The sequence below is a fragment of the Aphanomyces astaci genome (assembly GCF_000520075.1).
Source record: "Aphanomyces astaci strain APO3 unplaced genomic scaffold supercont1.23, whole genome shotgun sequence".
NCBI classification, from domain to species: domain Eukaryota; phylum Oomycota; class Saprolegniomycetes; order Saprolegniales; family Verrucalvaceae; genus Aphanomyces; species Aphanomyces astaci.
In genome coordinates, this window is record NW_009798286.1 from 24,525 (window position 1) to 49,492 (window position 24,968).

Here is a 24,968-nt window from a genome sequence, read left to right on the forward strand (position 1 = left end):
TGAGTGGCTAGCTAGCTACCGAGTTCGATGTGTGAATTTTGGTATTCAAGCTGATGCCTTTTAGTGCAATGTGGGGATTTGACGAGTGGTGAACTTTTAGTTAACGCCATTTGTCCGTCTAAGACGTATAAGTATATTTTGACAAACGTACATGGGTAGTTAACCGGATGAGGGATGCACGATCCGGATAATTAGTTTGAGAGTAACATGGACAACAGCGTTGACGCCGACTTGGCATTGCTGGACGAGTTCTTGCTGGATGATGGCAGTTTGTGCGAAGAAATCTTCTTGCCGAGTGCAGCCGTCGCCGCTTCAGCTATTGAAAACCCCACGCCAGGCCCCGTTGAGACCTCGACACCATCGCCACCATCGGCATCGTCCTCAGGTGCAGCCAAATCGAGCCGCAGCGCCGATGAACCTGCATCATCATCTGGGAAAAGAGGAAGAAGGAATCGCGTATACATGAAGGACGAGCTGGAGTACCTCCGCGCCAAGCACGACGAGCTCGTGGCGCAAATCGACGCGCTCAATGCGGCGGCCGTGCCGCCTCCTTCCATTTGGGCGCAACGCGCCAAGGACCAAGCACACGAAGCTCAGCGCGTGCTCCAGGAAAATGCGCGCTTGAAGGAAGCTCTGGATGAGCAGATCAAGGTGGTGGCCGCGCTGCACCGCATCTTTAGCAAGAAGCCGCGGCTGGCCGTGTTTCCTTCGAATAGTTCGGGCGACTTGGCTGAGTGGAAGCTGGCCAAATTGGGGTCGTCCGGCCGCCGCGACGCCATGAAGCGACTGCTGGATCACCAATTCGCCGCCATGGAGTCGCAGTGGATACGCAATGACGTCTACGCTGCCACCGCGATGGCCGCTCCCGGCGCGGCGGTCAAGAAGGCGTTTGTGCGGAGCGGAAGCTTGTACCATGATGTGCTCGTCGTCCATTTCGTGCAATGCTCGACGTGGTCGGCACCATTCACGACTGTGGCCGACGTGTTGTGGGACATGGTGTCGGTCAAAGTCAAAATCGAGTTTGCGAATCAGTACGTGTCCGAGGTTCGTCCAGTCCATAACATCCGTCTTCGTATGATCACGTAATCAATTGGATACTTCGACATGCCCTGTCTCAAATGGCAAAGTGAACATGTCCCCACGATGGAGTTTGTTTGGGGTTATGTAGCGCGTGGAAGCCTTTGGGGACGACATGATGTACACGAGGTAGAGGATGTACTGTGAATATACATATCTTCGGGTATTTTTTGATAGTGGAGCATGCATAATCATCATGCAATGGTGCCCAGGGTAACGTCATCCATAGGTTTTCCGCGACCTTGCCGCAACCGGACCTTCCCGCCGTGGATGGTCGGCTCGCGTCCAAGCGATTTGTCTCGTCGAATCGTGTGGTTATTGTGTATCGGTCGATTCTAGACGACGTGTTGTTGCCGCATGATTCTCAGCACCTCCAAGACAACCAAAGTGGCTGGTCTGTCATCGTGACATGTCTGATTCGGATATATCATTTTTTTGGTCCTGTGACAGGGTGGTGGTGGAGCCGTGGGGCGACAACGGCACGAAGCTGTCGATCTTGACCTGTCAGACGCCGCCGCTCGCGCCGTCCCAGTCCATCCAAGCCGGCGCCATGTCCGAGTACATGATTGGCATGTTCACCCAGAACGCCGCTGCCTTTGACAACGCCATTGCTACTGCCCTCGCATGTCCATTGGGGACTGCTCCAGACTCGTCATAAAGTCTCGCGATATTTGAATCATGTTTAGCCAGCGTCCGTTGACTAAATAGCTTTAAAATGGGGTTTCATGGTACCTGTTGAATACAGGAGCATCGATCGACTCGGCAATACTAGGTTTAATGCACATAGTATGAGCATGCTGCCCATATACCGTACATACAGTACATCAGAACGGTCATGTCGAGCAACGCTCGTGGTGGCGGCCCTGGATGGGCTGCTACATGCAAATGTAACTGACTAACATCGTTGGACGGTTACATATCATCCCGCGTCCAAGGGCAGCATATGTCGTCGTTTAGCACGCGGTTCCTGCCCACGGATGGGATTCCGGCGTACAACGCCTTGTTGGACCAGCACTTGGGCCACCACCGCAACTACTTGCTCGGGTCGAAAGCGTCGTTAAAGTTGCTGCAAACCACGGGGGCGATAGCTAAAGTCGAGGTGGGGACCTCGGCGGATCAGTACGTCGTGTATGTGGAAGAGCCCCCCGTTTCGTCAGTGAGAAAGCACCCGCCTGCTTCGTCCAACTCCCATGAAAACCCTGCCGACTCGACCAAGGCTTTCAACCTGAACAAGAAGGCGTCGTCGTGTTGTCGCTATCGCAAATCCAAGAAGGAAGGCAATTCCCCCCCATCCAAACAACAGACAACAGACCAAACCCCGGAGATAGTGGACCGAATGGCAAGGCGACGACTCCAACATTCAGCTAGCGACACGTCGTGCCTTCTTGGCGCCCACAACAAACCCCACCGGCTGAAGAAACCGGCGCAGATTGAACCCATGGCCTCACGACCGAAGCCAGGATGTAGCCCGTTCAAAAAAGCAGCGTCCGAGGCGTCTTCGAGCCAAGGCAAGCCGTTGTGGACGACGACCGAAGGTGCGAATGCTCATTCGAATCGAAACGACCAGGCGACGCTGTCACTTCATCACGGCACGTGCAAACCAGTGGTGAATCACTTGTTGGAAAGCGATGTGGCATACCACGACAAGATCAGTCGCTTCAAGGCGCAGTTGGCCGCCATGGCGGACGAAAAGGCGGTCGTACAAGGGTACTTTTTTTGTCTTAGCCGATGTGCTATCTTTATTATGTATGCTGGACAAGAAATGCAATTTCGGGGTAGGGAGATTGCGCGGCTACGAAAGGAGCTGCGAGGGGTGAACGCTGTGCAAGAGAATGACTTGGCAGTGGCCCACTGCCACGCTGTTGTGCAGCATCGCCTCGGGAAAGCCCAAGACGAGTTTATGAAGGTGCTGACAAACCAAGCCGCCATTCGAACCGCTATCGACGCCGCGCGACTAGAGCTGGTGCGTTCTAGAGCAACATTGTTGCAAACGTATATATATTGATAAGGACATTGGTAGCTGGCACTGGCCCAAGTGCGGCGCAAACTGGAAGGGGACATCGACGAAGCCAACACAAAGATCGACGCGGCACTGGCCCGCATCGAAACGACCAAAGCCATACAAAAGAACACGTTTGGGGAGTTGACCAACCTGGAGCGACAGGCAGAGGCCGACGCCGTCGAGCGCATTCTCAAGGTAAGCAAGCTTCTCCACGTCCAACTAACAATCGTAGTCATCCTGAATCAATGAACACCTATAAGAGAATCACTTTGCATGACGGTGTGCTGTAGCTACCGCCGGAAGGAGATATGGTCAACATGGATGTTCTGAACCTGATGAAGACGATCCATGATCGCGCGTTGAGTCGGAAGCAAGAGGAAGCGGCACGGCAAGCCGCCGCCTTGGAGGTATACAGTAAAATCACGATGGAAACAAGTGCAAAGTGATAGTTTTTTGCGTGCCAGTCGTTGGGTTTGTGCAGTTGGCAATCACAAGGACATCAATGTATTTACACAAGGGCGATATACTTTATAGGAAGAGTCACGGCCACAACAGAACGCCGAAGGGTCGTCAGCACTCCTCGACACCACGTACACGGTATGGTACAACTATGACGTGATCATATGTTGACTGTGCATCCGATGACGTAATCACGTGATAAACATATGATACATATAGACTGCATTTGCGTCGATCCAAGCGGCCGTGCATGCGCCATCCGTGGACGAATTCGTCATGTCGTTTGTCGACACGGAAAACCAGGTACCGACTTATCAGTCTTGTCTCATGTGGTTGTTGTGTGTACGACCCTTCACCCCTATTAATATAGCTGTTGTCCATGTATCAACATTACTTGGAGCAACAAGCCGACACAAAGCGAGCCAAAGCCGAGCTCGACGCCCTCCTCAGTCAAGCGCGGACGGTGCGCCAGCGCATGCGCCAGCAGCAGGACGACACCCACGCCCGCAAAGCCAGCCTCTTGGACAGAATAGCCCACGTCAAGCAAAAGACCCACGAGTACCTAAACCCACGACTACTACCTGGTAGAATTGACACGTTTTTTGCAGGTACTCTGTGCTTCATCGGCGGCAATCGGTGGAGCACAACGCACTACGCGCGCCGATTCTGCACCTCCTCGAAGTTCTCAAAGCCGACAAGCACTTTTTGCACACGAATGGGTTCCTTAATCCAACACATGACATGTCCCTACCCCACATCTTGGGTACGTACCGACACACACGATGAAATATCGTTGCTGCAATTGGGGACAAAGTTGCGTAGCCATTCACTGATTGGGGTTGATATTGGGATGTGTAGGCATCGCCCAGGAACGGATTGTCGAGTTTGCCATCCTTTCCCAAGTGCACGCCACACAAGCCAATGCCGTGCATGTCAAAGTGCAGGCGATCGAACGTTTCAACCGGCGCACGCGCCTCTCCACGCCCACTCCTGACCATCCGTCCCCGTCCGAACCGGTACACTTTATCACCGTTGGTGGTTTATTATTATCATATTTATGGGGATTCGATGCCGTAGCCCATCCCAGCCACGGCCATCGTCGTGGGCCCAAGGGTCCCCAGCAGCCTCAACCCCCCCTGTCCAGTCTCCCACGTCGCCGCCCCCGTGGTAGCAGCCGACCCTTCCCATCACCCGATTCCCCGATCGTTTGAAGTCCTGGCAAATGCCGCTACCTTGCCCAGCATGTTGAGCTGCGAGAGCAGTTTGGAGAGCACAGTGCCGCTGTCGTCTTTTCAGCTGTTCCAGCGAGCGCTGCGGGCACACACATACCCCAACAACCATGTGTCAAACGAATCCTAACCACCACATTTCGATGCAACTCTTGTGTTGTGCAATGTATATAAGGCATTTTAGGTGCTAATCATGTGGCTCCAACACGCATCCATATATATTGCACCCCCACACTCGGCATTACAGGTTCCACAGACATGTTATACTACGACAACGTTTTCACTGGCTTTAGTTGTTGTTGTTGGGTGGAGTGTCGCCGGAGAAGGGCGGGGGGTCGCGTGACGGAGGACGGGGGAACGGGGGACGTGGTTGTTGTGTTTGATAAGGAATGGGGTTTATACGGGGGCTGCATGGCCCTCCACTTCTCGCAAAGTCGGTTAGCATACCGAGACACGGAAAAGTACGGCGCATACGTGGCAGCGTCTGCGGCGGGGTAGATTCGTTCAAAATGCCCGACGCGATCGGCTTCGTCTTCCATGGACAGGACAATATCCCAGTCGTCTTCTCGGAAGAGCGCAATGTGCTGTAAAGTTAACGACCGGATGTTCGGGTCATGGAGAACTTCAAGCAGTTGTTTGCGGGCCACAAGGGGGGACTGCATCGACTTGGGGGGTTTGTTGGGGGTCGGGCTGGTACCGGCGGAGAGGGCGGCTGCGGATTTGGAGGAGCGAATGAGCGGCGGAAGGTCCGCGTGGGGAGGCGATGACGAGGAGGTCGGCGCTGGATGCCCCACGAGGTGAAAGATGTCACTCATGAGCAAGCCCTTGATACGCTTATCCAGCGGCGACGATCCCATGAGCGACGGCGACACGTTCACTTCAATCAGCCACGGCTCCAGTGCCGAGTCGACCATCAGGTCAAACCCAAACAGTTCGTAGCACACATTCCGGTGCTTGACAAACGTTTGCGTGAGCGGCGTGATGTGCGCTTCGGCAGCGATGAGAGTTTTGCAGATGATGGCTTTCATTTTCGATCGGAGGACGTCCACGTCATGGCCTTGATCCTGTATAGAAAGATATCATTCACGTTGATGTTTCGTGAAATAGCAATCCAACGATGGGATGGATGGTGGCCAACGACATAAGGTACAAACCACACCCTACAACATCTACCAACACTAGATTCACGGGACTAGTATGCAAATACTGCTGTCTACCGGTAGATAAATTATTGGGGACGCAGTTGTTCCATCACCAACTCAATCAGTTTTGATAAACAAGCAGCATAACGATCCAAATCAGTTCAAAGGCGCTGCCGAGTCTGTACCTCCAAATATGCCATGAGGGCTGTCCAACTCCACTTGCTGCCGTCCGTGTCCGTTTCGGAGGCAGACGCTTTGAACGTGGTGCTGGCTTTGTTGACGCTGAAGTTGGTCAAGTGCGCGAGTCGGTTCTTGAGCTGCGCTGGGGTGGCCATGGCGTACTTGACTGTACAGAACCGCGCGAGACCTTCTTGGAACAAGTAGATGCGCAGCGGATCAAAGCTTGTGACCAGGACGTAAATGCGAAGGTCAAACTTGAACCCGTTGATCAGGTACGGCGACGACACGTAGCGCTGGACGACGAGTTTCTTGGCTTTTTTCAGAGTGTCCACCTACATGTCCATTATATATCGTTACAAAGGCAATCGCATTAGGAAGGGTTGTACCTGGGAGGCGTGGATGACCTTAATCCCGCGGCCACATGCGGACGCCGGCGGTTTGACAATCCAAAGCGACTGCGAGAACGACGACGTTGCTGACATGGCGTCGCGGTCCAAACACCGGAGAAACATATCGCGCTGGGATGGCAGGACGTACCCGTCGGGAATGAAGCTGTAGTCGGCTCCAAACTTTCGCTTCATGGCGACCAGCGCCTTCATGAGGCGATCCTTGCGCCCAATCACCCACGGATCAGGAAAGTGGTTGATCCGTTGGTGGGGCTGCAGCAGCTTGAATTTGCTCCTCGGCATGTGCTTGACCCACGCGGCGGTCCACTTTTTGCCCGCGTGGACACGCACGAGGCCAGCGCGGAAGAAGGCGTTTTTGATACAATTGCGCTCCCAATAACTCTTGAACAACACAGGGGCCGCCGTCGTCGCGTCGACGTCTTCCACGACGATCCCGGCGCCGTACGTTCGAGTGACATGTAGATCCAAGGGGTAGTCGAAGCACACGACGGCCGGCCGATTGGGATATCGGCTGTGCATTACTTTCATGCTTACCGACGCGGCCGACGGGCTCTCGGGGGTCGACTCGTCGTCGTCCTCCTCCTCGTCCTCTACAGCATCCTCGGCATCCTCACATGCATCTTCATGATCGCCTTCTGTAGATTCTACATCCTCCTCAGCATCGTCTTCGTTGACAACAGCGTCGGATTGGTTGATCGCGGTGGTCGCAGCAGTTGCATCAAGGCCAAGTCGAGGTACGGGGGTGCTGCTTCCTCGTATCAGCGTGGTAGAGTTGTTGCTGACCACAGCATCCGTGCATCCCTTCATTCGTGCATGTTCTAGTCGCTTCCGCATCCCAACCCTCGCCTCCGTCTAGGTAGGGCCGACGACGGCGGCGGAACTCTTGAAAACGTTTCACGATCGGTTTCAACTTGGTCGACAACGATTATCCGGATCCGTTGAATTATCCGAATGACGACATTTTGTTTGTATCTATCTTATCCGTATTTCGAAGCTACGTTTTCATTGGCCAGAATCTTTCCGAGGCCACAGTTCTCCGAGCCCGCCGCAAGCAACGCAGCGCATCGCATCATGGGGTTCTCCTTCCTTCCAGCACCTACGCGATCCTACGAGGCGCCAGCGGCACCAAAGCCGCGGGCAGCCCCTGCACCAACGGCATCATCGTCCACCGCTGTGAAGAAGTTCCAGCCGACACCACGACCCCCGCAGCAAATCCCAGCGTACCCGCACCGTACCAAGAAGCAGTATTCGCCGCGTGATCCCGCAGCGGACTTTGGCGATGGCGGTGCGTATCCCGAAATTCACATATCGCAGTTCCCCTTGGGTCTGGGGAAGAAAGGCGGTGGCGAGGAATCGAACGTGTTGTCGTTGCAAGTGAACGAGAGCGGGCGGGCCGCGTATGACGCGATCGTCAAGAAGAAGAACCAAATCGTGTACAGCAGCTTCAACGACTTGGTCGAAAAGGATGTGGGGGAGGACGCGTTGGCGAAACCGACCCTCGAGGAAGAGCAGGAGGTCGCGGAGAAGACGCGCGCCGCTTTGGAAGCGTTGGTGACTGGCAAAATTGCCGCCGCGCACCCCGTGAACGTGGACCGACAGAAGAACGTCAAGGAGACGTCAACGTACATCCGCTACACGCCGCACGACCAGGGCTTGAATGCAGACAGCGAAGTGCCGAAGCAGCGCATCATCCGCATGGTGGAGGCGCCGGTGGATCCAATCCAACCGGCCAAGTTTAAGCACAAGAAGGCGGTGCGTGGGCCGCCGTCGCCGCCCGTGCCGGTGATGCACTCGCCACCGCGCAAGTTGACGGTGATGGATCAGCAAGCCTGGAAGATTCCGCCATGTGTGTCCAACTGGAAAAACGCCAAGGGGTACACGATCGCATTGGACAAGCGGCTGGCGGCGGACGGACGCGGGTTGATGAAGGTGACTGTGAACGATCAGTTTGCATCTTTTGCCGAGGCGTTGGCGATCGCCGAGCGAAAGGCGCGGGAGGAGGTGAACATGCGCATCCAGGTGCAGAAACGACTCGATGCCAAGCAGAAGGAAGCAAAGGAGGTCGAGTTGCGCGAAGTGGCGGCCAAGGCACGGCAAGAGCGAGGTGGGGGCGGTGGCGCCAGCCATTACGGCGGCGCGTCCGATCGCAGCGACGACGACGACGACGACGAAGGCCGCCGCGAGCGCGACAAGATGCGCTTTGATCGGCGCCGCGAACGCGAGCGCGAGATGCGCCTAGAGAACCTAATGGGCAAGAAGGGCAAGCTGGCGCGGGATGAAGATCGCGACGTGTCGGAAAAGATTGCATTAGGGCAGCTCCAGGGCGGCGGCAAGCGCAGCGACGCATCGTTGTTTGACTCTCGGCTGTTCAACCAGTCGCAGGGGATGGACAGCGGCTTTGGCGGCGAAGACGACTACAACGTGTACAGCAAACCCATGGTGGACCGCGGCAAGTCGACGGTGTACCGGCCCAAGGTGGACGCGACCGCCATCGACGGCGACCGCGAGTACGACGACTTGAAGGCCGGCAGCGCCAAGCGGTTCCGCGCCGACAAGGAGTTCCAGGGCACGGATCATGCGGCAAAACGATCTGGCCCGGTTCAGTTTACATATGACAACCAGCCCAACACAGGAGAGAAGAGTGAAGACGAAACGAAGGGAAGAGCAAGGGACCGGTCGGACTCGCCGCGACGAAGTCCCAGTCGCAGTCGATCGCGGGATGATGGTCGGCGACGACGACATGGGCGGTCGAGATCGAGGGAACAGACCCACAAGCGACCGCGTGAGTCGCCGGACCGGTCGCGGTCCCCAGATGCCCGACGCCGCCGCCAACGACGACATGATGACGATCCGTTTGGCGTCGATCAGTTCCTCGATGATGCGCGGCGCGGCGACTCGTCCCGCCACCGCCGTTAGGACGACAAATGATGACGACGACTTGATAAATATGACGATGCACGAGGATGAAAATTCCTCGCGGTGTTTGATTTAGTACTATTTCGTCCGTTGCAATCGAATTAATTGAACGAAATGCCGGTTGGTTTCAAGTGAAACGTGTACAAACGTACGTGGATTTTTATAAAAATACACAATGTAGAGATGAGGAAAAATCCCAAGGAATGGGTCAAATAAGCAGGCAAAATCCCAGGTTGGGATTGATCGCAAGCTTCATCGCGCGGGAATTGATGGGGTGCCGCTGTGTAGTGTCGATGGAGGTGCTCATGGGGCCAGAGGCAGGCAAGGCAACGTCAGCGGTGGAACTAGGCCCTACGCAGCAGCTCGCCATCGGTCGGAGCAAGAAGTTTGTCCATGGCAAAGGACAGGCCGGCGGACTCCTTCTCACGACAGACTTGGACGTGTCGTCGAGACATGCGCATATCGTCGTGGATCCCGCCACGAATGTCGTGTGTATCCGAGACTGCAAGAGTACGAATGGCACGAAGCTCAACGACACGCCGCTTCCACCTGACGTGTTGCGGCCCTTAGCACACGGAGACACCATCATGGCAGGCTCGTCGCTCATCGTGTTCCGTGTCCATCAGCGGTGCCTGTATTGCGACTCCGGGAAGAGCGCCGTCATTCCCCCTTCGACCGTCGCTATTGCATCTTCCTCCGTCGTTGTTCCTGTCCACGAACCAGCAAATCAGTCCATGCAAGACGGCGTCGTGTCACCAGCGTTGAATGTTGCATTGCCGTCGACGAACGTGACCCCTCATGATGTCGAATTCGAGTCGGACTTCGTCGCGCCGCCGCCGCCGCCACGTCCGCCTAAAGTCGTAGAGCCCACCCACAACTGCATCGTGTGCCACGCATCTCTTTGGGGTCTTGATTCCACGGTGCGGAAGGCAACTTGTTCGTGATGACCATGAGGAGTTGATTCACGTTACACACTTGCATCTACAGGCTAGACAAGCGCATGTGAATGATTGCTTGGATGGAGCTCCACTCTCCAAGAACCGGCGGCACATGTCCGCGGACAAGCATCAGATGGAGCTCGCGGTGGCGTTGTCTAGGTCGGTGGTGGCGGAAGACGTGGAATGTGCGGTGAGTCGAGGCATGTTAGAGCGGGAAATCGCAGACGTCGACGCCTCCATTGCCAAGTTGCAGGTACTGTCATCTCCTTGTTTGTTTTGTCATGCTGAGAATGTGTGTGAATGTGTGAATGTGGGTAGAAAAAGCGACTGGCGTTGATGCGAAAGTTGCACAGAAACTCAAAGCAAACACGACGAGTGGCGCCATCCAGCATTTTGCCGCCGCAAGTCGTCGCGCAGTGGGATGTCCCCGCCGTCCTTGCCGACCTCTTCCCTCCGTCCAGACGAGTCCTCGGCAGCAGAACCATCTCCCATCAAACACATGGAGATGATGGTGGCAAACACATCATGCGACACTGTTGTCGTCCGCTGTGGCAATATGCCGCCCAAGAACCACAAGGTGGCCCAGGTTTGGTCGTGCCGAGTCTGGCGCCGTTCTTTGCGCAGTTGAACAATGCTGCAGAAAGCGCTCCGTTCGAAGTGCAGACGACGTTTCCAGCTTGGAAAGAGAACTTGACGTTCCTGGCCTCGTGTTCAGTGGCTAGTGTCGAGGCAGCCCACGCCCGACTGCGTGCGGAAATGACCAAGCTCAAGGAGGCAGCGGCAACTGATGACCCAAATGCCGCCAACATGGCTGTGGTGTACAAAGCGTTGGAGTACTTTGACCAGCACATGCAAAGCACCATCCTACACAAGACCCGCCAGAACGATGTAGGCGGGGGCGGCGCCACCACCGCCACCGTGATGACAACAGGTGACGACGCCGTTCCAGTCCCCCGTGGTGGTGACAACGACTGCGATCATGGAGGTGATGGTTGTGATGGGTTTTGACAGGATGTTCGTTGTATATGATATTGCGAGTTGGTTACGACTACACATACCCTACCTGTACAATGGTGCTCGACGACGACGACGACCGTCAGGACGTACACGACGACCTGGTTTTGATCTCCCGGTCCAGCGTCCGGTACTCGTGCAGCACACGCAGCGCCGCGGCCTTTTTGGCCGCTGCGTCGGGGCTGTGGAGGACGCTCCGGGATGCAAAGATGCTGCTCTTCGACGCCTGGGCGTGCAGTTGCTTGAGCAAGAAAAGCTGCTCGCCTTTGGTTTCAAGCTCGTCGATGGTGCGCTCCAGCGTCTTGCCCACGCCCGGACTGTCCACTGTCCCCACCAGGCCCTTGTACCTACAGGCAGTCTCTCAATCTATATACTACTAACTACTAGTACTCGTATGTATGTACTAGTAGTAGTAGTACTAGCAAACACCGTTCTAGTGGTTTGTACCGTGCATTGAGGTGGTGAAACTCTGCGTCGACGCTCTGGATAGCTTTATTCAACGTGTGCAAGAAGCTTGCTTTGGTCGGTTTCGTATCCCCTCGTGCTCCAGAGGATGTTGTATCCACCGACAACAACCCGCCACCGCCGCCCGGCTCTGCCGCGTTGTGCTGGTCCTGGTCGTCGTCGGAATCGGCTGGGCGGCGGCACCACGTCGGCGGCGCTGTGTGATGGAGCGGGGGGTGGACGTCGGGGGCGACGGCATGAAACGCATCCGACTGCCGCAGCGCTTCCTGGGCGTTGCCAATGACTGAAAACGACCGATGTGTGGACTTTCCCAGTAGAAACGGCACCACGCCCTTGTTGGCAAGCTCGAGCTGCGCCTTATTGTTGGACTTGGGTTTCGTGGAGCTCTTTGACTTCTTCTTCGACGGCTTGCGGTCACTGGACGACGGCACAACACGTGCTGCTTTGGACGACGCCCGGCTCGCGGCGGTGCTGCGTGTGACGACGTTACGTGGCGGAGACGCTGTCGCAGATTTCGACGATTTGGTAATAGTGTGTTGTTTCGCCAACGGTTTGGCCTTGGTCCACAAGTTGTGCACGAGTTTTTCATTCAGCTGGGCCATCTGAGATACGGTTTTCTACCGAAATCATCCAAGAGGATAGATATAAGTCGATATACCAAATCGAATCGATCGACGAATCAAAACGCAGAACATTAATCAAGTAGCCAATCAAATCCACGCTTCGACCAATATAACATCGAATTAGTGTGCGACTGAAATTAGTGTGAGACTGGCTGGCGATCTTTACGTAAGTACAACCAAAGAATCGATATATTGATAGATTTGGTGAATCAGTACAAAAAATCAAAATCGGGGTATAAGAGTAATAATATATATGTCGAGATATGCCGTCATCACTTGCATACTTCCGTGTCGTGCAGACGACCTTCAAGCGACGCGTTGGCATCGTGGACTCGCTTGAGCTGTTCCTCGAGCGCGTGCACTTGGCGCGCCGTTTCCTTTCCCGACCGGTTCGAAGCATGCAGCGCTTCCTGCAACTCAACCACGCGCTCCTTGGACTGGTGGTTGGCTTCGGTCAGTTCGGCTTGGACTTTGCGAACGTGCGACTCGAGCGACGCCGTTTCAAGCTATTCGACGACATATGTGACACTGTCGAATCAGTAATGACGACAGGAACAAGAGCGTACGTACGTTGGCCTGTTCGCATTTGTCCTTGAACGACGCGACAACGTCGTGGAGGTGGTCTATTTCGTTGGCTTGGTGAGTCGCACGGAGGTTGGCTGTCGCGAGTTCCGCCGTGAGCGAATCGCGCTCGATTCTACCATGGCATCGCACATGAGGAGGATGGAGCAACGACGACAAACGACGAGTACCGCAGCACTTCGTACGCAGCGTGCGCGGCGTCCTTGCCCTGCGCGAGCTCGTATGCAGCCTTCTTGGCCGCGCTAAGATGCTGCGCTTCGTTGGATCGTAACTGGGCCTTCAAACTCGCGCATTGGGACTCCAGCGTCGCCTTTTCCTCCTCCAAGCGTCGGTTCTTGTCCTGCAGCGCCTTCAGCGCCGACAACACGGCCTTGCTGTTCGCAGCGGCGGACGTGGACGACCCAGGGTTGCCAAATGATGATTGAATCGGAAGTATCGGCGATGGTGTCGTCGATGCTTTGGCTGAACAGTCAGGAGAGACACTCGACGACGATGAGGAGTTGGAGTGTGTGGCATAATTTGTCAAGCGATCGATCGCCTTTTGGTTATCAAAGGATGACGGTGGTGTGTGGAAGGAGGATGTTGGGGACGACGATGTCGGTGCGAACAGCGAATGGATCTTCGGGGCGCCATGCGATGGATGTTCGTCCGCAAGACTGAGTCGTCTTAGCGTGTCTTTCAGCTGCTGCAGCTCGCTCTGCGCAATGCTCTTGGACGTGCGCATGGTCGTACTCTCCATGGACACACCGCCGCCGCCGCCGCTGAAAATGCTTCGATAAACGAACGACCCACCAAGATAGATTTTTGATGATATGTCTGTCATTTTAACCAAGAAGTTTCGAAATAAGTGCACGATTTTACGGTAAATTTCAGCTTTTTTCTGTACATTTCCATTGGAATGACGTACGAAATCTCCAATGATATCCTTTTCCTGCATTTAATTTCACGTGAATTTCGTGTTAATATTTCAGTAAAAACAATACAGTACTGTACTGTCTTTTTATTTCAGTTTTCGTCATATATTTTACCAAATCTGCGATATACTTCGATCGGCTATCACAAATCGCAGTTTCTTCGGTAACGTTATGTTTCATGCAGCCCGACTCTGCGCCACATCTCACGAGTCGACCTATTGTACAAGGTAAGTACCTGTGCTGCGATGCTGTCCTTACAAGCGCATCCGGTATGTATGAATCTCCTCGTGGTTTCAGCAGTACGTACCGCCTTCTGCTGCCGTGCATTGGGCAGCTCTTGCTAACTCTTGCACAAATGAAGTTTGCGAGAGGAGCCCAAGGCACGGCAGATGTGCGTAACGGACAACGAGATGACGTATGATACGTGTATGTTGCCACTCAACTTGTCACTTGTCGACACTATGGAGTCGTGGCCCATGCCTACGACAAGACACATCGAGCAAGCAGGGGCGTCGAGGCAGCTCGTTACCTCGTGCTCTCCGGAGGGTCCAAAATCTCGAAGTAAATGATCAAGTAGAGCGAGCAAAACTCGATCGTTTCTGCTCGCTCAAACACATCGATGGGGCCCATTGCCTCGGACCGCAACGACGTGCGAATGCGGTGGCGGATGGCCACCGTCGTGCATTTGATCTGCTGAGGCTTCAGAAAGTCCTTGAACATGTGACAGCAGCAGTGCATTGAACTGACTGGATAACTACAAACATGCACTTGATGAAGTACAGCCTGTAGTGAATAGCAGAACTCCAACCTGATATTCCAACGTGGCTCTAAATCAAGTCGATGAATGCCCTACCGGCTGAGCTCGGGGTCGGCGTAGTAAGCGGCGTGTACAGAGTGTCATGAGTGAGTCGCTCTATGTAGCTGTACAGACCTAGGTGATTCATTTGGGAAAACTTGCAGTGTTCAACTAGTTTTCTGTCGCAGCAATCATTCACAAGGCCCTTGTGGATGAGGGTTTCTAAGTTACGACAATTTCGGGATGTAGCTGCCGTTAGCAACACACTGCCCACGCGATTCCCCGGGTTACATTTGCAGCGTTTCCCACTTGCGAGCCGCACGGTGTCGACCTGCACCCCATTGTCAAGCCTTCCGCCTTTCGCCGCGCCAGCTCTGCCATCGCATTCCAACTCTTCTTGCGGACATCCTGTAGCACAATCTCATGAGACAAAGCTACTTTGCCCATCATGACGTTATGTAGGTAGCTAGCTACCCAGCTACCGCAAACTTTCCGGACGATGGCGACGACGTCGGCATGGTCGCATGCATAATGCACTTCAAAGCACTCGAGTGCATCCAACCACCCATCAATCCACACCCCCTTCTTGTCCCCGTCAGCCTAGAAATACATTCATACTCGTCAGCAAGTCAAAGGACGCCATTGCGACGACGATGACAACTTACGGCCATAACGCTTGCAATGGAGTCGACGTCGTGGGTCCTGTTGTCAACAGTGTCAAGACGCACTGCACGTTAGCTCCTGAAGTTGCAGGCGCCAAGTGTCCACGGACGGTACTTGATGCAGAGCGTAACATGGGTCTACCGTGAACAACGGACGTGAGAGGTGACGACTGGGTCTTGAGTAGAGATTTCACCTTTGTTTGAAGCTGCGTCCACGGCCCTGAGCTTGAGCTCGTGTGTGCTGGAAGGTTGAAATCCTAAATGATCTCACATCCTTGTTGGCCCAAATCTAAAAATAGAATGAAATACAAACACGAAGTAAAAGTACAGGTCGTTGAACTTGCCTCGCACACTGTCGCGTTTCCGACAAGGAAAATCACGTGTCACCACATCCCATGACGGGTTGAGCACGCGCCCCAGCCTCCGGCTTATCGTCGGCCGTCTCGTTTCCGGTCATTGATGAGGACCTGGCCCGGCTGCGAATCCTGTGGCCCAGCTGATCCGTCGGGGTGTTAATTTCAGCCATGATGGGCAGCAAGTACTCTAGTCGTTAGCGTCGCCAGTGATGTACGTCCGCATCTTTAAAGGACACGTAGGCTCTGTTCGCCGAGCGGCAATCGACGACGCCTTGCGTCTCGCTGTAGTGCCATGCGCTCCCAGACCAAACCCAAGACGTTCATGGAGCGTGGAGCCACCAATGTCTCATAGCAGGCTGCAACCACGCACTGTCGACGAGCGCGGCCGTCGCCATGAAGCGGTGTCTGCAGTCCCTGTCACTTGTTTTCGCAGGGCGTTGCTACTCCAACTACTTGTATGTATCGGCTGAGGTCTGTATTTGCTCTGACGAGAGATATGGCGCTGGCGTTCGGGTTGCAGTGGCGGACGACAACCGCGACTTCGGAATGCGTGGTATGACGATGGACGTGCAGCATTGCTCTCGACGGCGTTGAACGAATGGAATGTATGTACCCCCCCGAATGAAGTCGGATGACGTTGATCGTGACTTACTTACTTTATGCACTTCACAACGACAACCAAAAACGAAATGTGTTTGTGGAGAATCCAGAACAACCCAACGATCTTCAAACTCGATGTAGATTACACGTTGTCTAAATACATTTCATGTGGGCTAAATAATATTCCATGCCACTAGGGCCATCATCCTCATGCTGCCGGAATCAACCGTTTCGCAGGATTGTGTTCGTCATCTGAGGACGACTCGGTGGACTCGTCGCTGGCCGATGCGTCTTCCGTCTTCCTTAACTGCGGAGTTGGTGCAGAGGCTGTAGGTGGGAACTTGGTGTACAGCATCGTGCTGAGCGTGGCCAGCCCCGTCGCGATGTAGCCGGTGACGCCAAACTCGGTCTCGTTCACAACCGACTCGCACGCGGCGGTGAGCAGCAGCCCGCCCACGACAGCAAAGCTCTTCTTGATGTTGCCACTGTACTTGATCACAAACCCCACTAGAACACCGCCCAACGCTTGGACCAGCAGCGTCACAAACGTCATGAAGGTCCACCCAGTCCACAGGGAAGCCGCCGCCGCCCCCTCGTCTTGATGAGACGTCGACGAAGAAGTGATGCGGTTCGCTACATTCGACCACACGCAGCATGCAATGTTGATCGCACTCAGCTCCAGCGTGACCATGTACGCGTTCCTGGCTTCTTTCTGCAGCGCTTTCTGGATGATTGTGCCGGCAAACGCCGATAGCACCGCGGCGATCGCAGCCCGACCCATGCCTGTGACGCGCAGCACGTCATCTTCTATCGAAGACTTGGCTTGGCTTCCGTCGTGTGAGTGTCCGCCAACAGCGATCAGCACGGCGGACGCCACGAGCACCACCAGCGCCACGATCTGCACACTCGATTGCTTCTGGCCCAGCATGACGTACACCAACAGCGCAGTCCAGATGATTTTGGTCTGGTTGAGCACATTGTACGTGACCCCGTCGAGAATCACCACTGCTGTTTGATTCAGGTAGTCCTGGACCGAGTAGATGAGCGCCGGAAGTACGGTCGTGCGGAGCGCGACGCGGGACGACCACGACGAAAACTCGCACCGCCACTCGCCGGACCACACCAGCGGCACCAACGCGACGAGAATCTTGAGGATGCCGATGACCGTGATGCGGAGAGACACATTCGTTGCGTCCTTTGCGTACCATTTCATCAGCTCTGGTTGGATGCCGATCTGTAGCGCCAAAAGGACGAGGAACACCGAGCTCTTCAACGACGACGCCGACTTGTTCCTTGTGATATTGGACGATGCTTGCTTCTCAAGCCTCGACGGCGTCTTCTTCTTGGCTCCATCGGTGCTGCTGCAACGAAGCGTTGCGTGTGCAGTCGTCGCCATCGTGACAACGGCTACGCCTTCCATGATGGCCAGTTCACTTTTGCACGCTCACTCGGATGTCGCGTGCACTCAGTTGTCAATTTTCGACAAAAAGGGGGAAACAGTCAAGCATCGAGACAAAAGAGGGTGAGAATCAGTGGACAGTCGTTCGCAATAAACATCACATTTCAGAAGAATAACCAAGTGTGTCGGAAACTCCTTAACGCGTTTCGACCTAATAACTACAGTAGTAGTAAACGCTATCAAGCAATTGACTGCTTGTCGTGGGCTATAAACAGTCCGCTACAGACCCGCCACTTAGTGCGTACTATAGTACGTTAGTTCTGTAAAGTTGTGCGTACCGTATAGTGTATATGTATTGCGACGGAATAATCTATTGCGGCTCCTGTATTGTGCTTTCGAGTGAAATTTCATTGTGTTGTGGCGTGGTATCTCGTTGGAATTTAAATCGATTTGATTGGCTACCTCAGATGAGCTCAAAATTATTAGCCAATCAAAACCTTCTCAATGAAATTCAACCAATCAGTTCGATTGTGGATCGGTTTGGTCGGCGCGATTCGATTGCACCCCTCCCCAAAATTGTATCAAATCGACAATAATAACTGATAATTTTCTTGTAATAACTGAAGTTTACTTGTGAACATGCTGGTTGTGAAATATCACCTGTCGCAATACATATACACTATACGGTAGTTCTGTGTAAAGTCTGCAACAATCTCACACCGAATTGTTCAAAATATATTCATAGATGGTGAGAGCTTATGTTGGGTGAGTTGTTTAGTTGGCTTACAGCATCAACAACGACGTCAACGTCCTGTGATTGGATGAAAGGTTTGTCATCGTTTCTGTTTTCACCGCATTCTTCAGATTTCGACATGAGCAACACCACCACGTCGGACGCTGACATCGTGAACGAGCGCGTGCTGGAGTTAGAGCGCGTCCTCCTTCGACTGGGACTCACAGACGATGCGAAGCTATGTGACGTCCTTCGCCTTCTTCTCCCACAACTCTTCCAGCGGCTTGTCACCACTGCCGCTCCTGCCGTCTCGGCCAAGGTATGAAGTTTGGCCATTCTCGTCGATTGCTGTCACACTTGCCTTTTGCTACGTAGATCCTCGAGATCTTCAGTCATCTCGTAAAGCGGTTAAAATCGTTTCCGTCGACACAGATCGTGCTGCCGGTCGTGGCGCTCTTGCCGTACGTGGATCCAGCGCCGTCGGATACGTCCGTACCAGCTCTACACTTGACGTACGCGCGCAACTTTTCACTTCTTTTCGTGGAAATGGGATTCGGGGGATGCCTGTCCGTGGACCTCAAAGCAGTTGTCCTCACGACGATTGTCCGCGGCATGGCCACCAAATCGTCGGCGTACCACGATGTCGTGTTTCGGTTGTTCGTGCACGTGTTCCTGTGGCAAGACACGGCCGTGACGTTGGATGACACGACACGATGGAGTCGTCTCGACGTCGCGGTGCTTCTCGACTTCTTTCTCGACCTCATGCTCTGTCCGTCGTCATCCCAGTCCGCACCACGCACGGAACGCTTGATGCGCGCCAAAGTTGCATCCCTCGAACCCGCGTCGCGAACACATGTGCAGTTGAAGTTGGTGCAGTTCCTCAAACAGCATGCCACGTCATCTCCAGACCCGACGACTCCTTCCAACATGGACGCATCGGCGTGGTACGTTCACATGGCGACGGGGGCAGCGGCGGGCCACCACTCAATCGCAACGTACTGCCAGGACGAGCTATCTCGTCTCAACAAGTACCACCTTCCAGCTCTGGACACTGCATATTCGATCGCCCCGATGTGTCATTTGATCCTTGGCTCGTCCATACCTGCGCCGGATGACGGCGGCTCGGCCTTTCTGCCCCGCCAGCCCCTTCCCGACTTGGTCGCGCTCGCGCTTGTCCCAGTCCTCTTGCAAGCCAAATCCGTGGCCACGGATTGCTTTCCCCTCAACTTGCAAGTCGTATGTACGTTTCTCTTTGGCGACAGTCCCCAGCGGCCCCGCGCCGTCAAAGCCAACGTCCGCAAAGCCGGCATGGACTTGTGTCTATGGGTGCTCATGCATAGCCCTGACGCGATCCTCCACGCGGCGCTCGGCCCTGTGCTGTTTTCCCCGCTCCTGAAACTTGTCACAGACGACGACAATAGTATGACGTCGGACGAAGTACCAGCGAATGTGCGACACGAGCGCAACGTGGGTGTGTACACTGCGTTTTCAATCCTCGCTAGACGAACCCCCGCCCTCGTGGCGGCGACCCCCGAAGCCTTCCAACGACTCATGTACCGCGCTATGGTTGAAGAAGAGCGAGGGCGGTCCGGCAGCGCTTGCCTCGAGGCGCTTCGGGCCGTGTGCGCGGCGTACGTCGGGGCACACGTGCCCGCAACCGTGACGAACGTGATCAAGCGGGAGCTGACCGAGTTGGCGTCGTCGTCCAAGGTGCAGACGCCGACATTCGACCGGGTGCGCGGGGTTTTGGCTTACTGGGCGTCCCACATGCAGTTCCAAGGCTGTAGTGGTGATGGAGGAGGGGGGGACTTGACGATGCGCGTGGTGTGTCTTCGGTTCGCGGGGGATGGCAGCGACCAAGTGCGGGAGGTTGCGAGGAAGGCCGTGTTCGAGGTGCCGCTGCCGCCGTTCGACAAAACGATGTCGTTGCTGGGTCCCCAGCTGCCGTCGATGGCCGCAGGTCAACCACGGGTCGTGCTAGAGCTGGCACTGGCGTTGTGTGTCGGCAGTTTGCAAGCGGAGGATGATGCGCGGCGGCACGACGTGCAGCCGTTGGTAGATGCGTGCATGGCGTTGTTAGCTGGTTCACACAAGGCGACTGCCGCAGAAACTCTCGTGACGGTGATCCATCGCATGCGATTGTGCGAGTTATCGGTTGATCAAGTGAGTACGATCACACATATGATGCTCCACGACGGGGACGACGGCGTGCGCGAGCTCATGGCGATCCTGCTGGCGACTCCATCAAGAACCGCCGATTGCTTTCATGCACAAGTGCAGGCGTTGACGGCGCTACTTGCGGACGACCCACAACATGCATGCCCTTCGTCCGAAATGCACGGCGCGCTGAGTGGCTTAGGCATGCTCATTCGATCCAACAAGGCGTACCCGCACAAACAGGCCGTGGCTACCATCGTAGCCGACACTGCGTCGGTTCACCTAGGCAAATTCGTTCAATATGCAATGATACGCTTTGACCACGGGTGCAAACTCCACAGCGACGTCGTATATGCCAGTCTCCAGGCGCTGGGGGCGATGGGTAACCTCGCTGAGGTGGGCACGGGAGCAGCCGTGCTGGACGTGGTGGTGCGCGTGCTCACGCTGGCTCCGACGCCGCCGCCGTCCGACAGCGCGACCGCAACCCTCAAACTGCGCGCCATGCAAACCCTCGGGTGTCTTGTGTACGGGTTGCCACTCGACGACGACGAGGTCTTGAATCAAGTGACGAGCGCCGTCGTGGCCACTTTGAAACGTGTGGCCGATACGCGCGACGCGTGGTTTCAGTTTCAAGTTGCCACCATGTTGGCGGCATGGGGACATGTCTTGTCGGATGACGTGGCAGCAGCAGCAACCACGTCGGGATCACGTCGGCAGAATCGCGTGACCCGCGTACTCGACGAGGTGTTGGCGGGCATATCGTCGGCAAACCCCCACGTCCGCAACAGCGCCGCGATTTGGCTGTTTGGCATTGTCTCGTCGTCTGCCAACACGAAGCGCGACCACGAAGTCCGTCTAGAGAACGAATGGACGCGGCAGATTCGGCCGCGGATGCTCTTGTTGCACGAGCTGTTGGTGGACCTGTTGAATGAAAAGTCAGCATTGACGCAAGAGTGCGCAGTCAAGGCGTTGGCTATGCTGTTTGACCAGGCTGCGATACAGGACAACGGAGAAGCCAACATCAGTAGTAATGGCCAACAGGCTGCGATACAGGATGATGGCATTGGTGGTGGTGGGAACGTCCAAAACAGTATGAGCGACTCGCTGTTCAAACGACTTAAGTGTTTCCGGGCCTTTGTCGACTCGGCTGGTCCGTCCGCCGCCTCTGCGACACCGTCAGCCTCCGACCCATCATCGACCGCAGCCAACACGATTGAAAATGCGTGTTACCGTGAAGTGAGCAATGTGGCGGCGGACGTCGGCGATGCCAGCGTCATGTACACGCTGCTGTACTTGAGCACGAACGACCCCATGTGGGACCTCCTCCTTCTCGGCGATGGCGACCTCTCCAAGGGAAACCTAGCTACTGCTGCTCGTACACAACCCGATCCTACGAATGAACTCGCCTCCTCTACAACCATTGCCAGCGTGATTCGACTGCCGTTGAACGTCGTCACAGCTGACCGCGAGTTTGGGGCGTTGCAAGCACACAAGGCGCACTCGGAATGGCATGCGTCGGCGATTGCGGAGCTGCTGGTGCCACGTCTGTTTCTGCTCAAGAACCACCCAAACCCGAAAATCGGCAATTGCATGGCGCAGCTGTGGAAAGTGCTCGTGCATGGAAGTACGACGAGTGATGTTGTCGTCGTGGCTTCCACGATCAACCCAGATAAAGCCATGGCGAACCAGTATTACCAAGCGATATTGACATATGCGCTGCAGCGATTGGAAAGCAGCCTCAATTTCAAGTACCGCGAGGCAGCATGCAACGCCATGGTGGACATTTTGAATGGCCGGGACGCCGGCGACGTGCGCGGCCAGTTGACTCGGCTGTGGAAACTCACGGCGCGGGCCGTGGACGATGTCACCGAATCGGTGGTCGTAGCAGGTACAGTACAGTACCCCCTTCCCCATTCTCGTCATGTTGTTCATGTGTAACTAGGCATCAAACTGGTCAAGTGCGTGGGGGAGCTCAGTCTCCGCGTGGCAGCCGTGGACGGTGCCTGTTTAGACCATGTGCTTTCGTTTCTCGTGCGGGAGGGTATTTCCGCGTCCAACAAATTGTGCCAGGCGCTGTGCATGGGTTACTTGTTGCGGCTCATCAAAGCGATCCCGTCCATCCATCTGCAAGCGTACCTCTCGACGCTTCCCGTGACCTTGCTCCAGTGCATGTCCTCGTTGGAAATGCCAGAGTTACAGTATGCTCAATTCCACGTCCAAGACAAGCGCCAGCTGGAGAAGGCTCGTGTGTCGCTCAGCCAAGCTGGTCCCGTGGGCGAGCTCTTGCAAGCGTGTATGGCCCAGCTCTCGACGTTCGCAGCGTCTCAAGGTACGGATGATTTCGGCCGTGCTGTCTGTATATGTTTGAACGATATCGCATATGTGTTTGAACGATAGGCTGCGCCGCGGCCGCCCCCATCGTGCGGGACTTGTGCGACGGGGTTTGCACCGTGCTTCGCTCTGGCGTCGGTCTCAATACCCGCGTCGGGTCGGCCAACTTTGTCGCCACGTTGGTGACCGAAGTGCCTCTGGAGATGCGACACTGTGGCGCACCCGACAAGCTCCTCTTGCGTATCTTTATCCCTTTCGTCACCCACGCCGTTTTGAACGAAACGATTGACGATTCTCAGGACGGTTTGGAAGCAGACGGGGGGCTTCGCGATGGCCTCGTCATGCGCGCGTACTGCCGCGCGGCCGCGTATGTATCCAAGCTGGCGGCGCCGTCGACTGTGGCCAAGTATATCTGTGAAGGCATCCTCGCCGTTCCATCGACGATTGTGGTGGGAAGTGAAGGCAGCAGTACGACCGAGAAGGGGTTTGGGCGGTATGGGTGGGTCACGGTGACCGCGCTGCAAGAGCTTCTGGCTCAAGTCCCGCCGCCCTCGTCGTCGTCGGATGCTACGACAGACTGGTGTGCGGATGTGTTTTCGGTGGCATTTGTGGGGCAGTACTCGTCGCAGGCGTCGCTCGGTGTCGCGTGGAAAGCTGTGCTGGAGGCCATTCCGCCCACATTGCGCCACTCGCCTCAATATGCAGCCAAGACCCTCGCTTATGGATGTGAACTGATGTCGCATTTGTCGTGGGAGTGTCGAAAGCAAGGCGCGTCGGCGATCATCGCGCTGGCGTCGTCCCCAGAGTACGTGATTTCCGACTGGTCGTCTGCGGTGCACAAGATCAAGGCGTCGATTCCAGGACAGTTGTGGCGCGGCAAAGGTATTGTGCTCGAGGCACTGGGGGCCACGTACATCGTCACAGATTGTCACGACAACCACGAAAAGGAGGAGATGGTGATGATGCTCGTGAGCGAATGCGACCGCGCGATTCGAAACGGGGACATGTCGTACTTGGACAGTGCGATACAGAGTCTGGGCACGTTGGCAAGTGTTAAGTCGTCGCCGCCGTCATCTATCGACTCGTTTGTCGTGTTGAAAACGTTCTTCTTTGACGACACGTCGGAGATGGAATTGCCGCCCCTCGTACGAAAACGCATGTTTGAAACCCTCGGCAAGTGGTGGCCCGTCGACTGTGACACTGTTCGCTCCAGTCACGTGTTGGCGTGGCTGTGCAGTGTCGCAGACGCGTCGACGTACCCCGTGTGGAGTGTACGCGACGCCATGTACGGATGCCTGACGCACATCGTATCGCGTGCATCGTTTGATGCGCTGGGCACTCGTCAGACGATGGAAGCACTTGTGACAACGTGTTTGAACGGAGTGGGCGACCCAAAGTATGCCGCGGTGCGCCGATCGGCCCTGGGGGCGGTCGTGGCCCTAGCCAGTCGGCGCAATGACCAAGGTCTGTCCCTGGTAACTCTAGTGCCGTACAAGGAAGAACTGACGGTTGCTGCCACGCAGCTACTGCTCCACGACACGGAGCCATCCGTGTGTCATGCCGCGTCCGACGTGCTCGCAGCGTTGCAAGCCATGCACTAAGTGTCGGTGTTTGATTCACACATTTGGTTTTACAGCGTGGGAAACACAAGGATACTAGTACTACTACTACTACTTGGTTGTTGGCATGATGGGGGCTTAGTTGGAGTTTTTGTTTTCACGCGCTTCTTTGAGGGCTCGAATGCGATCCTTGATACGCTGGAGGAACTCGTTGTTGACGGTGCCGTCTTCCCCAAACTTGGGGAGTCCTTGGGCGGTCACGACAGCGACGAATATGGCGACTAGTAGTAACTTTTGCATGCTGGCGGCGGCAGTGGATACTGTTTGGAGGGGAGATAGATGGTAAAATTGAAACTGGTCGGTCACGTCGTTGAACCCTTAAACTCGGTGCCCCTTGGGGCATGAAACGGTCTGTAACGGTTCCCTG

At 55.3% G+C, this 24,968-nt stretch overlaps 11 protein-coding genes across 14 annotated transcripts; 5 read left to right on the plus strand and 6 right to left on the minus strand.

Annotated features, from left to right (window-relative positions):
* The first annotated feature begins 176 nt into the window (after positions 1–176).
* On the plus strand, positions 177–1,949 carry H257_09401. 2 transcript variants are annotated; one of them, XM_009835607.1, is made up of 4 exons: positions 177–1,044; positions 1,169–1,206; positions 1,307–1,471; positions 1,528–1,815. In XM_009835607.1, exons 1-4 carry the CDS (start codon positions 208–210, stop codon positions 1,733–1,735), a joined length of 1,248 nt encoding a protein of 415 aa, XP_009833909.1. In that variant the 5' UTR covers positions 177–207; the 3' UTR covers positions 1,736–1,815. The 2 variants fall into 2 exon arrangements, with proteins under 2 accessions (XP_009833909.1, XP_009833910.1); XM_009835608.1 differs by having other exon boundaries at positions 1,307–1,949.
* A 39-nt stretch (positions 1,950–1,988) lies between these two features.
* Positions 1,989–4,916, plus strand: H257_09402 (hypothetical protein). Its single transcript, XM_009835609.1, has 10 exons — positions 1,989–2,784; positions 2,857–3,040; positions 3,098–3,274; positions 3,370–3,486; positions 3,614–3,676; positions 3,758–3,841; positions 3,909–4,096; positions 4,147–4,301; positions 4,397–4,554; positions 4,616–4,916. Exons 1-10 carry the CDS (start codon positions 2,021–2,023, stop codon positions 4,895–4,897), a joined length of 2,172 nt encoding a protein of 723 aa, XP_009833911.1. The 5' UTR covers positions 1,989–2,020; the 3' UTR covers positions 4,898–4,916.
* Positions 4,899–7,392, minus strand: H257_09403 (hypothetical protein). Its single transcript, XM_009835610.1, has 3 exons — positions 6,476–7,392; positions 6,095–6,421; positions 4,899–5,831 (listed from the first exon to the last, which is right to left on the minus strand). Exons 1-3 carry the CDS (start codon positions 7,328–7,330, stop codon positions 5,034–5,036), a joined length of 1,980 nt encoding a protein of 659 aa, XP_009833912.1. The 5' UTR covers positions 7,331–7,392; the 3' UTR covers positions 4,899–5,033.
* Positions 7,393–7,512: 120 nt separating this feature from the next.
* H257_09404 (hypothetical protein) lies at positions 7,513–9,549 on the plus strand. The gene has a single exon (XM_009835611.1). The coding sequence runs from the start codon at positions 7,568–7,570 to the stop codon at positions 9,410–9,412; it is 1,845 nt and encodes a 614-aa protein (XP_009833913.1). The 5' UTR covers positions 7,513–7,567; the 3' UTR covers positions 9,413–9,549.
* Positions 9,550–9,620: 71 nt separating this feature from the next.
* On the minus strand, positions 9,621–10,019 carry H257_09405 (hypothetical protein; the record flags this gene model as incomplete). Its single annotated transcript, XM_009835612.1, has 1 exon — positions 9,621–10,019. One exon carries the CDS (start codon positions 10,017–10,019, stop codon positions 9,621–9,623), a length of 399 nt encoding a protein of 132 aa, XP_009833914.1.
* Positions 10,020–10,462: 443 nt separating this feature from the next.
* H257_09406 (hypothetical protein) lies at positions 10,463–11,358 on the plus strand (the record flags this gene model as incomplete). The annotated part of the gene is made up of 2 exons (XM_009835613.1): positions 10,463–10,603; positions 10,669–11,358. 2 exons carry the CDS (start codon positions 10,463–10,465, stop codon positions 11,356–11,358), a joined length of 831 nt encoding a protein of 276 aa, XP_009833915.1.
* H257_09407 lies at positions 10,683–13,832 on the minus strand. Of its 2 annotated transcripts, XM_009835614.1 has the most exons (5): positions 13,205–13,825; positions 13,023–13,149; positions 12,737–12,958; positions 11,812–12,446; positions 10,683–11,711 (listed from the first exon to the last, which is right to left on the minus strand). In XM_009835614.1, the coding sequence occupies exons 1-5, from the start codon at positions 13,771–13,773 to the stop codon at positions 11,447–11,449; spliced, it is 1,818 nt and encodes a 605-aa protein (XP_009833916.1). In that variant the 5' UTR covers positions 13,774–13,825; the 3' UTR covers positions 10,683–11,446. The 2 variants fall into 2 exon arrangements, with proteins under 2 accessions (XP_009833916.1, XP_009833917.1); XM_009835615.1 differs by having other exon boundaries at positions 10,683–12,446; positions 13,205–13,832.
* Positions 13,833–14,394: 562 nt separating this feature from the next.
* On the minus strand, positions 14,395–14,686 carry H257_09408 (hypothetical protein; the record flags this gene model as incomplete). The annotated part of the gene is made up of 2 exons (XM_009835616.1): positions 14,395–14,428; positions 14,478–14,686. The coding sequence occupies 2 exons, from the start codon at positions 14,684–14,686 to the stop codon at positions 14,395–14,397; spliced, it is 243 nt and encodes an 80-aa protein (XP_009833918.1).
* Positions 14,687–14,852: 166 nt separating this feature from the next.
* On the minus strand, positions 14,853–15,651 carry H257_09409. 2 transcript variants are annotated; one of them, XM_009835618.1, is made up of 4 exons: positions 15,601–15,651; positions 15,522–15,544; positions 15,410–15,446; positions 14,853–15,344 (listed from the first exon to the last, which is right to left on the minus strand). In XM_009835618.1, exons 3-4 carry the CDS (start codon positions 15,413–15,415, stop codon positions 15,000–15,002), a joined length of 351 nt encoding a protein of 116 aa, XP_009833920.1. In that variant the 5' UTR covers positions 15,416–15,446; positions 15,522–15,544; positions 15,601–15,651; the 3' UTR covers positions 14,853–14,999. The 2 variants fall into 2 exon arrangements, with proteins under 2 accessions (XP_009833920.1, XP_009833919.1); XM_009835617.1 differs by having other exon boundaries at positions 15,410–15,544.
* An 836-nt stretch (positions 15,652–16,487) lies between these two features.
* Positions 16,488–17,950, minus strand: H257_09410 (hypothetical protein). The gene has a single exon (XM_009835619.1). The coding sequence runs from the start codon at positions 17,780–17,782 to the stop codon at positions 16,571–16,573; it is 1,212 nt and encodes a 403-aa protein (XP_009833921.1). The 5' UTR covers positions 17,783–17,950; the 3' UTR covers positions 16,488–16,570.
* Positions 17,951–18,630: 680 nt separating this feature from the next.
* On the plus strand, positions 18,631–24,938 carry H257_09411 (hypothetical protein). The gene is made up of 4 exons (XM_009835620.1): positions 18,631–18,813; positions 18,870–22,539; positions 22,594–22,980; positions 23,049–24,938. Exons 1-4 carry the CDS (start codon positions 18,634–18,636, stop codon positions 24,581–24,583), a joined length of 5,772 nt encoding a protein of 1,923 aa, XP_009833922.1. The 5' UTR covers positions 18,631–18,633; the 3' UTR covers positions 24,584–24,938.
* The last annotated feature ends 30 nt before the right edge of the window (positions 24,939–24,968 follow it).